Source organism: Danio aesculapii, chromosome 25, assembly GCF_903798145.1.
Source record: "Danio aesculapii chromosome 25, fDanAes4.1, whole genome shotgun sequence".
In the NCBI taxonomy this organism is placed as follows: domain Eukaryota; kingdom Metazoa; phylum Chordata; class Actinopteri; order Cypriniformes; family Danionidae; genus Danio; species Danio aesculapii.
Window position 1 is genome coordinate 8,494,325 of NC_079459.1, and position 15,547 is coordinate 8,509,871.

A 15,547-nucleotide genomic window follows, 5' to 3' on the forward strand; every position below is an offset into this window, starting at 1 on the left:
TAAGTGAGGGCCAGGGGACACGTTGGAAGACTGTGTCTCGGGGCGTTGTAGGTGCGCTCGCTCTACTGCGTGGCACACCCTTCGCCAGGGACGCAGTAAGGTTCTTTTGTTCTGGCGTTTTCCATAGATTTCCCCATAGTGGAAGTTTCCACATAGCATTGGAGTTACGGTTACTAAAGTAACCCTTCGTTCCCCGAGGGGGGGAACGGAAATGCTATGTTCCTTCGCCACAACGATTGTCCCTTAGCTGTTGAGCGTGAAAGTCTCTTCAGCTAGAAAAGGATGTCGAGCATGGCACTGGCTGCGTCTTTATAGCATGATGATTGTCATTGACGCCAGCTGTGCACGCTGACGCTGCCAACTCATTGGCATTTCATTGGCCCGTTTTTATACTCTTTCAGATGATTGGATTCTGACGAAATCCCCATAGTGGAAGTTTCCACATAGCATTTCCGTTCCCCCCCTCGGGGAACGAAGTGTTACTTTAGTAACTGTAGCGTTTTACTTTATTTGTATGTTTGGATTGTTTGGGTTTTTACCCAAAATCTGTTACAATGTCCGGTCAGCAGAACCTATAGAAATAACATTTTTAAAATATAATTTTTGTGCAATATCATTTTAATACATTTAAATATTTCAGCATCTCCCGCAAGCTCTTCTACAACTGATACTCAAACAGCAGAGCCTACAACAAGTAAGTAATATATATGTACAGTTGCCTGAACCCCTATTTTACAAGCTTAAGTCGAGGTGTTGGAAATCATATTTTTGTTGATTTTTGTCATTTTTGTGCAATATTGTTTCTGTTTTTAATACATTTCAATATTTCAGCATCTCCTGCCAGTACAAGCTCTTTTACAACTGAGCCTCAAACAGCAGAACCTACAAGTAAGTAAAATATATGTACAGTTGTCTGAACACTATTGTAGTGTTGTAGTTGAAACTGTAACTCCATTTTTTCAATAAAGCAGCCTCTGCTACAACAAACTCTCCATCAGCTGTCTCTCAAACATCAGCTCCCTCAAGTGAGTTTTTTTTTATTCATGGTCCTTTGTAGATTATTTTAATTGGAATATGATAAATATTTTGGAATTCTATATCAGACTATTAAAGGCTTTACTCATTTTTAAATATCTATTCTTTTTTTTATCACCCCATTTCTTCATTAAAATGTCCCAGCAGCCTCTGCTACAACAAACTCTATACCAACTGTGTCTCCAACATCAGCTTCTTTATGTGAGCCTTTAATTCATGGATTATTGTGTCACCTTTTTAATTAGAAAATAATAGTTATAGATTCAGCTTGAAATGAGGTGTTGGAATTCTACTATATATTAAGACTGTCCAGGATATCATATTTTTGAAAGAAATATCTAAAAATTTTTAAATATCTATTATTTTTTGTATAAATTATGTGATTTTGTGCAGTATTGTTTCAAAATTTGAATACATTCAAATATTTCAGTACCACCTCAAAGTGCAAGCTCTTCTACAACTGAGAATCAAACAGCAGAACCTATAAGTAAGTGATATATTGCTCTTAATATAATGTCCAAATATGTATTGTACTATAAAAAATATGGTAAAAATAACCATTGCTCAGTCAAATTCTGCTTTCTTTGTATTTTGTTTTTATTTTGTTTAAAAATATATATTTTATTTTGTTAATTTTATCATTTATTTTCAAATTAATAAGGGGCCTAAACCATGATGCTGGCTGAACAAACTCAGGATCACAGGATTAGTTTTGAGTTGACAAAACCAAGAAGGCTAAAATGTTAACCGTTATGGATTTAGTGCAATATGCACAGCGATTTTATTTTACAGTTCAAGTTGTATTCTATTCTAATATTTCTTGCTGTATGAAATTTTATGGCATGCAAAAGTGTCCTTTTAAGCCTTTCTGTACTACTCAAAATTAAGCTCTCATTTTTAATACATCTAAACATTTCAGGGCTATCTACTAGTACAAGCTCTTCCACAACTGAATCTCAAACAGCAGAACCTACAAGTAAGTCATGTATATGTACAGTTGTCTGAAAACTAACAGTAAAAGGGAAATAATAATAATAATAATTTTAATTAGTATTTAAATTAATAAAGGTATTTCAAATCACCCGAGAATACTGTTTAAAGTTCACTCTCATTTATGTTATGAATCTGTGTTATATCTTGCATTGTTAAATTGAATTGTGTATATATCGTATTTTTTAAGCTTCCTAAATATTAAGAACATTGTGATTCTATTTCTCTATCAAAATGTCTCAGCAGCCTCTGCCACAATAAGCACTCCTTCAACTGAGACTCAAACATCTACAACTCCTTCAAGTGAGTCTTTTTATTCATGGACTATTGTGTGAACATTTTAGTAAAAAAAAAACTTGCTGGAATCCCATTGTCCTGGTAATGTGACTGTGACAATATCTGATTTTTCACTGCATGAGTATTCTCAATATGTTCTATTGCTTAATACATCTAAATATTTCAGCATCTCCTGCCAGTAGTACAAGAGCTTCTGGAACTGAGTCTCAAACAACAGAACCTACAAGTAAGTCATATATATGTACCCACGTAACAAAGAATTCTGGCCCAGATTTGGCATGAAGCACAGCTGGAATACATCTAGCACTGGCATACAGCATGTCGGCCAAACATGGTCCGGGTTTGGCAGAGGTGGCATGGTTTTTAAGGCAGCACACAAGACATGGGTGGCACAAATAAGACATGTATTATTTGGCCCAGATGGTAAAAAATTGATATGTGGGCCAAATAATTGGCCTATCTTGAGCCACATTTAAAATACATTCAAATTACTGTTATTTTTTGAGTAAAGAAATAGTTTAATACACAAAGTTATTTCCATCTACCTGTTTGCATCTTCTAAAGCCTTCGTTTTAATCCAGGAATCAAGATTTAATTATTTAAATTATTAATCTATTGTTTCTTGTATGTTGCAAAATATAAGGTAAAACCTACCTTACATATATTTTAATTATAATTATATTAATAAAATTCTATAAATAATAATTATATTATTATTAACCATTACTAACAATTACCATTATTTATGCGCAATGCTTCATAGGTTTATCAATTTCATTGCAGTTAGTAGGAGGTGTCAAGACATTTGTGCTACCTATTACATTACAACCCACAGGAGAGGGCAAATTTTTCAGCAGGATAGCAGTCCTTCTAATACTTCTGCCTCCACATCAAAGTTCCTGAAAGCAAAGAAGGTCAAGGTGTTTCAGGATTGGCCAGCCCAGTTACCAGACATTATTGAGCATGTCTGGGGTAAGATGAAGGAGGAGGCATAGAAGATAAATCCAAAGAATCTTGATGAACTGGGAGTCCTACAAGAAAGCTTTCATGCCATTCCAGATGACTGTGAACAATTAAATTGGGAGATGGTGTGTTGCATGTGTTGCAAATATATGTGTTTGTATTAGGACTGTCACAATACTACATCTTTGTAAAGGGTCCACTCATTTTTAATGAGATATTTGTTTTTAAGCATCATTTCGTGTTTTACTGCAATATTAAGTTAATTCTTAATATATCTAAATATTTCAGCACCCCCTGCCAGTACAAGAGCTTCTACAACTCAATCTCAAACAGCAGCACCAACAAGTAAGTAATATAAATGTCCAGTTGTCTGAAGACTATTCCCGGGAGGTTTTACCATTTTGCTGTTAATGTAAATTATAATAATCATTACTATAGGTATTTCACATCACTTGTAAATCATGCAGTTTGAAGTTGAACTGTATATACTTTGTATTATATATCTATGTAAAACCATCTTAAACTGCTGAATTGTATTGTATGTTTCTAAGCATGTAAACACATATTAAAAAGTATTAAGAAAGTTGTCATTTAATTTCTTCATCTTTATCACAGCCTCTGCCACAACAATCTCTCCATCAACTGAGACTCAAACATCCACAACTCCTTCAAGTGAGTATTTTTTTATTCATGGACTATTGTGTGAACATTTAAGTTAGTCACACGGCAAGCACAATAGGACTGCAGGAAGTTTTCTGTCATAAGTTTAGATTTTTCCACCATTTCCACCATTATTTTTCAATATTATTGTGTACATGTTTATTGCGATATCTAAATCTTTAAAAATGAGGTCAGCCAACTTTGCCATTATTTTGATATATCTATTTAATCAATATTTCAGCACTGCCTGCTACAAGCTTTTCTACAACCGAGTCTCAAACAGTAGAACCTACAAGTAAGTATTACAAATGTACATTTGTCTTTTGTGGTATTCTGGTAGAAACTGTAACTCCAATTTCCCTTCACAATGTCCCAGCAGCCTCTGCCATAACAAACTCTCCATCAACTATGTCTCCAACATCAGCTCCTTCAGTGAGTTGTGAATTACGTATTATTGTGTGAACATTTGAATGGAGAAATGATGATTATAAGTCCAACTTAATTAGATGTGTTGGAATTCTACAGGTTTTTGTATTAGGATTATCATGATATTATATTTTGTATGGGTTTTACTCATTTCTAAGCACAGTGGGTTAACAGAAGTATTGAGCACAACACCATTTTTCTCAGAAAAGAAACTTCTAAAGGTATTGTTGACTTGTGATTTTAAGAAGAAGTCAGTAACAACCAAAGTAATCCATACATACGAAGAAAACAATTTCTTAGCTAGTTAGTTTTAAGTTATGTGTAATAAAATGAAACAACACAGGAACGATTCTGAACACATGAAGAAAGGGAGGTGGAAAAAGACATTGGAAAGCTCAGACTGCAGCTGAAATCTCTCAGTAGTTATTCAGCAACCCTGCCCTCTTCAGTGTAAATGAATATTAGCTGCTTCAGTCACAACACCTACATTACCAGATGATGAAATGAAACTAGGGTGACTTTTCAGCAAGACAATGATCCCAAAACACTCGCCAAGGGTCAACTGGTTTCAGAAAAAGAAAATAAAGCTGCTAGAAGGGCCCAGCCAATCACCTGAGCTGAATCCTATATAAGAATTAAAGATCAGAGTACATGTAAAGACGAAGTCGAAATATGTGATTAAAATCACACCTGAACTATGCATGTGGCTCCATTCTCCATACAGGAGGCAACTTGAAGCTGTTATTACCAATAAAAGCCTTTTATACAATGTATAGAATATATTTCAAAATTTAGTCATTTCAGTGGTTCGGAAAATTCTCCTTGTGTCATTTCCTTGTTTATTACCACATAAATCCTGTAAAAAAATACATTTGGTTTATTTGTATTAATGAATTGTTTTAGTTTTTCCCAAAATCTGGTGAGTCTTGTCAACAGCACATTTAGGAATACATTTACCTGTAAAGATTTGTTTAATTTTCATTTACCCTCTGTATCTATTCATTTAATTACATTATTGTAATTGTTGTGCAATATTTTAATACATTTTAATATCTTAGCACCAGTTGCCAGTACAAGCCTATCTACAACTGAATCTCAAACAGCAGAACCTACAAGTAATATACATGTACAGTTGTGTGAATACTTACAGTAAAAGGGTAAACTTCCATGACATAATGTAAATTATAATAATCATTACTTAAGGTATTTTAACTCACCTTAGTATACTGTTTGAAATTTTCTATATTTATGACATAAACCTGTATAATATCTTGTCTTGCATTGCAGTATTTGATTGTATAATGTATTGTATGATTGATATGATTTTGTATATGATTTTTCTAAACATGTCAATCAATATTAAGAAAATTATAATTTTATTTCTTCATCAAAATGTCCCAGCAGCCTCTGCCACAACAAACACTCCTTCAACTGAGACTCAAACATCTACAACTCCTTCAAGTGAGTATTTTTTATTCATGGACTATGTGTGAACTTGCTGGAATCCCATTGTTCTTGTCATGTAACTGTGTCAATATCTGATATTTCACTTTATGATTATTCTCAAGTTTTTCTATTCTTTAATTCATCTTAATATTTCAGCACACCCTGCCAGTACAAGCTCTTTTAGAACTGAATCTCAAACAGCAGCACCAACAAGTAAGCAATATAAATGTTCAGTTGTCACTACATCACACTATTTCAGGAAAGTTTTACCATCTTTCTGTTTATGTAAATTCTAATAATCGTATAATAACCACTTCAGGTATTTCAAATCACCTTCTGTGTACTGTTTGACGTTCTATCTAATGTCTAACTTGTCGTGCATTGCAAAATTGTATTGCATATTGTGTTTTGTTAAGCATGTCAACAATATTAAGAACATTGTTATTTAATTTCTTCATCAAAATGTCTCAGCAGCCTCTGCCACAACAAACACTTTTTCAACTGAGACTCAAACATCCACAACTCCTTCAAGTGAGTATTTTTAGCATGGAGTGCAGAGAATAAAAGCGAATCCAAATGCATATTCAACACGGCTATTTATTGAATAGAAAGAAACAAACAAATGTTACCCCCTTTACACAACCAAAGAATGACAAAGCAACTGAAACAAAGGAGCTCAGATACATAAAAACTAATAGGGAACAAGTGACTAAGGGCCGAGACAGTAATCAAAACTAATCAGAGAGAGGCTGTGTAACTAGGAAACTCTCAGGATAAAAAAATAATATTCCAAGACCCAGGAAGATGTCTTTTCTGAGATTTAAATGTTCTTGCAGCAAGGGAGCAATACAGAATAAAATGATTCCTTCTGGGTGCTAAAAGGGCAGTCATTCAAGGCCAGTTTTTTATACAGGCATACAAAAAGATGCTGAAGCATTGTCTTCAATTATTTGTCCGAACAGTTTGGTTGGTATAGTACTATTGCTTATATACTCAACTCATTGTCAGCACAATATTTTTGTTACTGGCACATACCAATCATTCAGCTTCAGTGTGATTATACCAAGAAACAAATACATGCTAACTTCAACTTAGGTTCCTAAATAAAAGTTTTCAATCAGAAGCAACATTCACCCTGCACTCTCAGAAAAAAATGTACACATGGTACAAATAATGTTCCTAAAGGGCACCTATGGTAAAAAATCTACTTTTCAAGCTGTTTGGACAGCCATATGTGCATGTATGGTGTATAGACTGTCATATTGGGGTGATATAAGCACACCCAGTGCTTTTTTTTTTCAATTTAACAACATAAAAAACGGTGGACCAATTGGAGCAGTTTTCAAACCGACCGCAACTTTACGTAGGAGAGCGGTCCCCCGCCCATCAATATTGATTGACAGGCGCGTCATCATATCCTCAGTTTGCTGATTCACGTCCACCATTTTCAGCGTGAGTCGAAGCAATATCACTAAAGGAACACCCTAGCTCTATTTTTAGATGCAAGGCTCATTGGGCTCAACACAAGAGCAATATTCTCAACATTATCGCTCTAATCGGAATTATTCGTTGTATCTTTAGGTAGGTTTGCAAACATGTGTACTTCTCATTGAGTCTACCTTATACTTCAGTTGTTTATAAGCTCCTTGTGATCTTAACTAGCATGCGTTTTAGAATTCTAAACATCGGTTTCTATCAGGGTACACTCAAGTCGACGGCTGGGCGCCGCTGACCACTGCAGAAACCTATGTTTAGAATTCAAAAATGCGTGGCGCGACGATTCGGGACACTTCATGTATCTGCCGCGCCACAGAGAGTGTCTGGTGTGCCGTGTCGCGGCTTTGGGCGGCGCATCCGGTGCCTCCGTCAAAGTTAATTCAGTGTGCGTGGTTATTAGTTTCTCTGTACAAGCTCGACACTTGAAACTAGCACACAGTTGGCTGTAAAACTGTACAAAGACACATATGATTTTGTACTCTCTGCTTGGTCTTTGTCAGAGTCGTACATGTACGACTGAATGCTGTACCTCTCACTCCAGCTCCTTCTCGCAGTCTGCCTGTCTGACTCTGTTGCAAACGCAGAGCTGGTGAGCTCATGGCCCCGCCCCCTTGTTACGTTGGCGGGAAGCCGAAACTAATTTACATGTGAAGCAACACACCCATAAATCAGCGAACTGTGGACACGCCCCCAACATGACACTTTTTAACACATTATAATAAAAAAATCTGAATTGTGTTCTTAAACTGAACCTAAAATGGCACACTTAGAAGAACCATAATATTAATATTAATCATAAAAAAGAGGTAAACTATGTGCCCTTTAAGGAACAGTTTTGTATCTTTGTAAAGTTTAACCTCATATGGTACCGAAAATACCTCTAATGATACTGTTCTGTACCTGAAATGTAAGTTTTGGACAACTCCTTTATTACAATATCTATGAAAATAAATATTACTGGAAAGGCAAAGTGATTTTATGAATAATTTCCACATAAAAACATGAATCATCATTTAAAAGCATATGTTTAAAGAAACTCATAAACATTCATTATAAAGTTCTATAATACAAAACAACTGGTAAAACATAAAACTATAGGTATTGTAAACTAACATTTAAGACATTTTTAATAAATGTTTGGTAAGCATTTTGACACTCTTAAGGTACAAAGTGTCTTGTCACTGTAGTGGTACCTTCATGGATCAGATTTGTACTTTTTATGAAGGCACACTATTGTATCTGCAGGTTTTAAAACCAAAGGTACATTTTGGTTTCCCATGATACAAATCATGTCCTTAAAAGGTACAAACTGCAATAGTACAAATTAGTTTTTTTTGTCTTAAGGTACAATTCTGTCCCATAAAAAGGTACTGTCCCAGTGACAAGGGTTTGTACATTCTTTGGTACAACATTGTACCATTTTTTTTCTGAGAGTGTGTACTTATGTAACAATTAACAGTTCTAGCAATCAACAATTTCATTGCATTCGTAGCATTTTCATTTAAAGTTTACAGTTGAAGTCATATTCCCATAACAGTACAATGTAATTTTACCCTATTTTTTTATATTTCAGCATCTCGTGCTGGAATAAGCTCTTCTACAACCGAGACTCAGACCTCAGAACCCTACAAGTACGTAATATGAATATACATGATATAATTTATATTGCCTGAACACTATTGTGCTTAATGTCTATTATAATAATCAGTAGTACAGGGTTTTTCAAATCTTCTCCTGAGAGTCAAGGATCAGTTACTGCAATAATATAAAAAATGTATTGTAAGCAATTCCATCTAGTATTTAGATAAAATTTGTATAATAACGTTAGTTGCAGTGCAGAATTTACTTCTATGAAAACTTTTTTTCAGTAAACATGTGAACACACATACAGAATGGAAATTGTAATTTATTTTTATCTTTATTTTTTCATCAAAATGTCCCATCAGTCTCTGCTACAACAAACTCTCCATCAACTGTGTCTCCAACATCAGCTCCTTCATGTGCGTTTTATTTTAATTCATGGACTATTGTGTGAACATCTTTATGGGGAAATAATAATCCTAGGGACAACTTATTTAGAGGTATTGGGAATCTACTGTGTTAGTATTAGGACTGACATGTTCAAATAGCAAACATTAGTTTGTTTAATAATAAGTAACAATCCTTTATGTTAAAAGATCCATCTAATGTTTGTATTATAAATATGTATAAGGACGTTTTTTGCAATCCATAATCTTACTGTATTTATTGTATGTATGTCAGCAAATAAATATTAAGAATATTGTGTTGCTTTTTCTTCATCAAAATGTCTCAGCAGCCTCTGCCACAACAAACACTCCTTCAACTGAGACTCAAACATCCACAACTCCTTTAAGTGAGTATTTTTATTTATTGTGTGTACATTTTTGTTATAAAAAGTGCTGTTATCCCATTGCTCTTGTCCTGTAATTGTGACAATATCAGATTTTCACTTTATATTTTACTGAGATTATTCTATTTCATAATGCATCTGACTATTTCAGCACTCCCTGCAATTACAAGACCATCTGCAAACTGATTCTCAAACAGCAGCACCTACAAGTAAGAAATTTATATGTTCAGTTGTCTGAACATTGTTTCAGGAATGTTTTACTATTTTGCTGTGAATGTAAATGATAATAATTATTACTTCAGGTATTTTAAATCACCTCCTGTGTATACTGTTTATACTGGAGGGAGTGCCCAGTCAAATTGATCTTCGTTTGTTCATTTATTTATTTTTTTTAAAGAGCCCATATTATACATGAAATAGGGTCATATTTAGGTTGTAAGGGTCTCCAACAACAGTCTAATATGCATGCAAGGTCATAAAACACTTTGATGGTCTTATAACCTGCATTTATTTTACCTAATTATCCCAACGACTCCCATATGAATCGTTCAGCGATTCATTTGTTCCCAAACCCCTCCTCAGCGCGAAGCTAATCTGCGCTGATTGGACCGATGACAGCCTGCTGCGATTGGTCGACAGTGACAGGCTTCAGCACGAGACAGAGTGAAATGCCCAGCTGGTAATCAACTATATAAAAGTAGTCACAGTGCACACGCGCTTCATAGTGTAAAGCTTTTTTCACACACACACACAACCCTCCTCAGAAGAACTGGGGAGATCGACGCGAGTCTCTCTCTCTCTCTCTCCCTCTCTCTCTCTCAAACACACACACAACGCTCCTCAGAAGAACTAGGAGGAAAGCGACGCGAGTCTCTCTCTCTCTCTCTCTCTCTCTCTCTCTCTCTCTCTCTCTCTCTCTCTCTCACACACACACACACACACACACACACAACGCTCCTCAGAAAACTAGGGAAAGCGACGCGAGTCTCTCTCTCTCTCTCTCTCACACACACACACAACGCTCCTCAGAAGAACTGGGGAAAGCGACGCGAGTCTCTCTCTCTCTCTCTCTCTCTCACACACACACACACACACACACACCACACACCACACACACACACACACACACACAACGCTCCTCAGAAGAACTAGGGAAAGTGACCACAAGTCTCCTGTCTCCTAGCTTACGATCGATCGCCATAGCAACGACAAACGGCAGTGGAACGCGAGCTCACAAAAGCCTTTAACGTTAAATCCGTAAACAAAGCGGCACGCGTCGCGTTTTTAACGTGGCTTACATGTGATAAGAGAATATAAAGAGTAACCGCGTGTACTGTACCAGGTTAACAACTCATCTTTGGGTAGAGACTGTCAATATTATCCATCTGAGCACAGCGTGACTTCATTCGACCGGCGGCGTCTGTGTGTGTGTGTCTAGTGTTTTTTTCTGTGTTAGTGGGCGGGGCCGCAGGTTTCAAATCTCCCTGGTTTGCGCGCGTAACTACTGGCGAGGCTTGTGTTTCGTGGCTGCGTCATCGCGAAACACCTAATGACTCGTTATCAAGGCGACTCGTTTGAAGCACTATGAGTCGACTCTTTTATAGATGAATCAATAGTTTTTAAACACTGTACACTTACAGATTTAAGCCCTAGCTGGATATTTCACTTCACTTAGAGCTGTGTTACACACTACATGGAAGGGCATTTTCAAAAACCCATAATATGGGCTCTTTAAATGAGCATAATTGTTTTTTTATTGAAGAATGTACAGTATTATGCAGTCTATATTTGAAGTCATTGTATTCTAATATTTATTGCTGTACAGATTTAATCGAAAGGAAAAAAAGTCCTTTTAAGCATTCTGTAGTACTCAAGATTAACTTTCCATTTTCTCAATACATCAATATTTCAGCACTGCCTTCAAGTACAAACTCTTCTACATCTGAGACTCAACCAACAGAACCTGCAAGTAAGTAATATTTATATACAGTTGCCAGAACACCGTTGTGCTTAATGTTTTTTATTATAATCAGTAGTTCGGGTGTTTCAAATCACCTGCTGAGTATCAAGCATCAGGTTCTGCAATAATAGAAAAAAAAAGTTTGAAAACAAGCCTATCTAATGTTTATATTAATATTTTTCTTGCAGAGCAGAATTTCATTGTATGCAAACTTGTTTCTGTAAACATGTGAACACAAATAAGGAAATCTCTCTTTTTTTTTTTTTAATCAAAATGTCCCAGCAGCCTCTGTTACAACAAATTCTCCATCAACTGTGTCTTCAACATCAGCTCTTTCATGTGAGTTTTTTTTTTATTCATGGCCTATTGTGCGAACATCTTTATAGGGAAATGAAAATTACAGGACCAACTAGGTGTTGGAAATTGACTGTGTTGGAATTTTTTTACTGCCATAATATTATAGTTTTGTAATGTTCTACTCAGATTTAAATTATAACAAAAGTATAATTTAATATATCTACATATTTCAGCATCTTCAGCCAGTACAAGATCTACAACTCAAACAGCAGAACCTACAAGTAAGTAATGTATACTGTATGTACAGTTGTCGGAATAAATGTTAAACGACGTTTTAGTGTTTGGGTGTAAATGTAAATTATAATAATCGTCACATAATTATCAATCACCTTCTAAATAGCAAACATTAGTGTCTGTAATATTTAAAAAAATCCATTATGTTTAAAGTTCTGTTTAATGTTTGTATTATAAATATGTATAAGAAAGTTTCATTGCAATACATAACCTGTATTGTATGTTTTATAAGCATGTCAGCAAATATTAAGAATAGTTTGTTCATATTTCTTCATTAAAATGTCTCAGCAGCCTCTGCCACAACAAACACTCCTTCAACTGAGACTCAAACATCCACAACTTCTTCAAGTGAGTCTTTTTATTCATGGACTATTGTGTGAACATTTTAGCTAAATGAACTCGCTGGTTTGCCATTGTGCTTGTCATGTAACTGTGACAATACTAGATTTGTCACTTTATGATTTCTTAATACATCTAAATATTTCAGCACCACCTGACAGTACAAGACCTTCTGCAACTGAGTCTCAAACAGCAGAACCTACAAGTAAGAAATATATGTCCAGTTGTCCTGAACACAGTTTCGGGAAAGTTGTAGCATTTTGCTGTGAATGTTAAAGTTTCTAAAGGGAATTTCAGGATCTCCGAGTTATGTCAATGTCATTATGGGGAATCGCCGGATGACCCTTAAATGTCCCTAGGCCCCTTGATTACCAGAATATTTTGAATTTACAGGGAGTCGTAAGGCAGTATGTTTGGAAAGCGTGCCAGTCTTAAAGAGAAGGATGCTGCAGAGGCCACTATCTACCCAAATGAGAAGACCCTGTGACAATAAACAAATATAGATAGCCCTGATCGTGATGCATTACATATAATTAAGATGGTTAGCTGGAAGGGAAGACACGGGTCTGTCTGAGGAGGGGAAACTTACCTTGGCGACTGACGCAAATGGATCACTGAGCTGGGATCACGCATAGCTGGCCACAGATCCCCAAAATTATGGGTTAATCAAACGAGCATACCAGGACATTGTAATGGTCCAAGCACTCGACTACTCAACCAAGTCAAGTGTTGGGGGCCTCGGAGGAACTCTCTAGATTTGCCAGATGAGGAACTTACTAGAAGAGTGGAGATAAGGCACTTGCATCTCCATCTCCAGCATTTTTGACACCGCTTTCTGCAGAATCGCTTGAATTACAGAGAGATCGCAAATGGCATGAGAGGTGGTTGGGATGGATCTGTAAAGAGATGAATGTGATGGATAGCGAAGCGAGCCATAGCTATCATGCCAAGTCCATGGCCCTGGGCCATGGCCCCAGAAGGCAGTGGACCCAGGTCAGCTCAGAGCATAATAACTCATTTTTTTTGATACCATGAGGGATGTCAGTGGACCAGAGTCATCAGATGAGAGTGTGGCCATCCCAGAGGATGAACCAGCACAATCATCCAAAGCCTGAATGGGGTGTACTTTGAGAAGTGGCAGGTCCACGGGAAATTAACTGGCAGATAGCCCTACTGTAAACCCCCAATCCGCATTTGCAAAGCAGCTGAGGAGTCATCTGCTTTTGGCAGCACAAATCGCGATCTAAGCACACCAACAGACGTGCCCCCTTTAGTGTAGCCTGAGCTGCTCATGAGCGCCGGAGTTCAAATGCTGGGCCCTCAGACATGAGACGCAGTGACCATGATCGTATCCAGTGACAGAAAACAACCGCATCCAGAGACAGCACAGCACAGATGGTACAACATCTTTAAAAAGACGTATTTGTCAACCGTGTTGATCTCTTAGAGAAAGCTGCTCTGTTAGCTGCCAGTTAAGTGCCCAGGGACAGGACAGAAGACATATCTGACATAACTCGGAGTTCCTGATCTGAAGTGGAACTAATGTTTGTATTATAAATCTTTGTAATACCTTGTCTTGCATTACTAATTTTTGTTGTGTATCTATTGTGTGTATTATTGTATATATTGTGTAAAATTGTAATTTTATTTCTTAATCAAATCTCATGTCCCAGCAGCCTCTGCCACAACACACTCTGCATCAACTGAGACTCAAACATCCACAACTCCTTCAAGTGAGTCTTTTCATTAATAGAATGCTGTGTGAAGATTTCAGTTAGTCACACGACAAGCTCAATAGGATTGCAGGAAGATTTCTGTCATAATATCTTATTTTTATCACATAATTATTGTGTGCATGTACAATATATTACAATATTTAAATTTTAAATAAGCCAAATTTGCCATATTTGTTTATTTATTATTCTTTTGATTGGTAAATCAGACTATTGTAGACAAAACAACTTCATTATCAGGTTGTTCTTGTGTTGTTGTTTTATATGACAACACGAATAAGTGAAGACTTACCCAATTGCTTTAATTTAGTGCACTGAATAAATACAAATGAGAAACCAATATGCTTTTTAAATAATGTATGTCAGTTGTTCAGTTTGGTCCCTTACACACTTTTGTGTAAATGCCTTATTGACTACCTGTGGTTATGAGTCAAGTGCTGAAAAAATATGTCTCTGATCAATCAATCAATCAATCAATCAATCAATCAATCAATCAATCAATCAATCAATCAATCAATCAATCAATCAATCAATCAATCAATCAATCAATCAATCAATCAATCAATCAACCAATCAATCAATCAATCAATCAATCAATCGTCATGCAATTAAGAGTCAAATTCATGTATTGCTATATTAATTGTTTTAACAGTCAACAATTTCATTGCATTCACAGCTGTATATTGTATAAAACTGTATACGCCATATAACATTAACTTTTTTTCTGTACATAATGTCATGGTACCCTTTGCTAAAGTATGTTTCTTAAATCTTTTAAATCTAAATATTTCAGCATCTCCTGCCAGTACAAGCTCTTCTAAAACTGAGACTCAAACAGCACCTATAGGTAAGTGATATATATATGTACAGTTGTACAGTGTGTAGTACTTTCCATTTTTTTAATGCATCAATATTTCAGCACTGCCTTCTAGTACAAGCTCTTCTACAACTGAGACTCAAACAGCAGAACCTACAAGTAAGTAATATTTATATACAGTTGCCCAAACACTATTGTGCTTAATGTCTATTATACTAATCAGTAGTTTGGGTGTTTCAAATCACCTGCTGAGCATCAAGTATCAGTTTCTGCAATAATAGAAAAAATATATATTGAAAGCAATTCTATCTAATGAAATCTATTAAATAAATCTGTATAATAACTTTTCTTGCAGTGCCGAATTTCATTGTATGTAAACTTGTTTCTGTAAACATGTGAACACACATACACATACCTAATTG

General features: G+C 35.9%; 1 protein-coding gene and 1 long non-coding RNA gene across 2 annotated transcripts; both read left to right on the top strand.

Moving 5' to 3' along the window:
- Positions 1 to 554: 554 nt before the first annotated feature.
- LOC130218995 (salivary glue protein Sgs-3-like) lies at positions 555 to 4,494 on the top strand. Its single transcript, XM_056451271.1, has 11 exons — positions 555 to 561; positions 641 to 694; positions 832 to 888; positions 1,466 to 1,522; positions 2,272 to 2,328; positions 2,489 to 2,548; positions 3,574 to 3,630; positions 3,901 to 3,957; positions 4,187 to 4,240; positions 4,322 to 4,377; positions 4,471 to 4,494. The coding sequence occupies exons 1-11, from the start codon at positions 555 to 557 to the stop codon at positions 4,492 to 4,494; spliced, it is 540 nt and encodes a 179-aa protein (XP_056307246.1).
- Positions 4,495 to 14,248: 9,754 nt separating this feature from the next.
- Positions 14,249 to 15,284, top strand: LOC130219302 (uncharacterized). The gene is made up of 3 exons (XR_008836050.1): positions 14,249 to 14,308; positions 15,102 to 15,155; positions 15,228 to 15,284. It is a non-coding gene; the product is annotated as an uncharacterized LOC130219302 (long non-coding RNA).
- Positions 15,285 to 15,547: the final 263 nt, after the last annotated feature.

Excerpts from the sequence above, each read along its gene's own strand:
- LOC130218995 (XM_056451271.1), top strand. Across the intron at positions 3,631-3,900 it reads TCAAACAGCAGCACCAACAA|CCTCTGCCACAACAATCTCT; the intron begins GTAAGTAATATA and ends TCTTTATCACAG. Across the intron at positions 4,378-4,470 it reads CTCCAACATCAGCTCCTTCA|GTTTTTGTATTAGGATTATC; the intron begins GTGAGTTGTGAA and ends GGAATTCTACAG.